The sequence below is a fragment of the Geospiza fortis genome, unplaced genomic scaffold (assembly GCF_000277835.1).
Source record: "Geospiza fortis unplaced genomic scaffold, GeoFor_1.0 scaffold117, whole genome shotgun sequence".
Classification (NCBI taxonomy): domain Eukaryota; kingdom Metazoa; phylum Chordata; class Aves; order Passeriformes; family Thraupidae; genus Geospiza; species Geospiza fortis.
Genome location: NW_005054500.1, coordinates 162,886 through 164,401, shown reverse-complemented (window position 1 = coordinate 164,401; position 1,516 = coordinate 162,886). Strand labels below are relative to the sequence as shown.

General features: G+C 54.0%; 1 protein-coding gene across 1 annotated transcript in view; it reads right to left on the bottom strand.

The window, feature by feature from the left end:
• AMER1 (APC membrane recruitment protein 1) overlaps positions 1-1,286 on the bottom strand; it is an 8,609-nt gene extending 7,323 nt beyond the window's left edge. Inside the window, exon 1 of the mRNA XM_031063388.1 lies at positions 1,279-1,286. Within this exon, the coding sequence (XP_030919248.1) occupies positions 1,279-1,286 (8 nt within the window). The remainder of the gene's footprint in view (positions 1-1,278) is intronic.
• Between the last annotated feature and the right edge of the window lie 230 nt (positions 1,287-1,516).

The following is a 1,516-nucleotide window of genomic DNA, read 5'->3' as shown; positions in this document are numbered from 1 at the left end:
GAAGGGGCAGAGCTGAAGGCACCGGGGTCTCAGAGCTCCATGAGCAGCTGGAAGAGACTCCAAGCTCTGCCTCCACTTCCAAAATCCCGGCACCAAAATGTCGCCTAAATGTACCAGTTCACCAGAGCAGGAAAACCATACCTCTCCCTTGGGCAGAATCCCTGGGGACAGGCAGGTCTGACCCCTTCACCTCCTCGCTCCAAGCCCTGCAGCTTCCCAGATTTTCTGTCTCCAGGGTGATCAGGTTTGGCTCACCTTAAAGTGAGAGCTAGCACCTCCCAAACCCCCTCCCAGCTCTCCCAGGCCTCATGCCAGGCTCCAAAGAGCATCCTGAGGGAGGCCAAACCAGGACACAGCCCCCCCCATGCACGTGTCCAGGGAAAAACCACTCTGGTTACTACCCTGGCTTTTTTTAATAGAAGATTTCAGTTGTTTTTAAAATAATCTGTGCAGCCAGAGAGAATCGCCTTAAAAACACCCAGTGTGAACGTCCTGATCAGATTATCCCAGAAGCAGAGAGGTAGGTTTGAAATTTGACCCTGGACTGCTGTCAGGAACAGCAGAAATAAAACAATTATAATTATGTTTCTTTTACAGAGGTGAGGGTGGAGAAAGTAAATGCAATAAAATCCTAATGTGCTCCCAAGCTGTAAATGCCCCAGGCTGAGCTCTGACTGACAGGAGGCCAAGCAAACCTTCCCGAGGTGTTTAGCCAGAGATTCCAAATTAAAAATACATCCAAACGATGCTATCTGCTCCTGCAGCCCCACACCAAACCTGCAATTCCAGGTCATTTTTATTCCTCAGGTCTGGGTTGCTTTGCCTCTCTATTGATCTGGCATCGCTGCCCTCAGCACGGCTGGAATTGGATGGGCTTTAAGGTCCCTCCCAACCCAGCCCATTCCATGATTCTGGAATTCTGGGATTGCTGATAACCCCTCACGTTCACCTGTCCCACTGGAAGCAGCAGCCGGGGCGTAGCCGGCTGGCACAGCCACCTCCCCAGCGGCAAACTGGGCTTCTCCGGCTCTGCCAGAGCCCACCACGCGTCCCAGGAGCCTCCAAAGCCTCTGGAGAGAGCTGGAGAGAGGAGCCTGGGAGAAACGCCCGCACCCCACCTGGCCGGGTGCGGGGCTGCTGGAAAATGGGGGGAGGAGTGAGCCCAAACCTGCACCTGGACAGGGGCGGCTGGAGAACAGCCGGGGAAGGGCACGAGACAGAGCCAGCGTTACAAAAATTCCTTTTGGGAATCGCTCCTCTCCAGCTCCACGTCAGCACCGCGGCATTGCTGCGGAGGGGAGGCTGGAGTAGGATAAAAAAATGAAATAAATAAAAATGAAAGAAAGGAAAATAAAGAGCACCGAGGGTAAAGAGCCACCACCACTAGAACATGAAAAATAAGGTTTAAAAGCCAACAAAAAGCAGCACGGTAACAATGAAATGCAGCGATTCACCCGCAGAGGGGACCCTCGGGACCCCCGGCCTGCCCAGCCCCGCACGGGGCCGCTCCCCCACG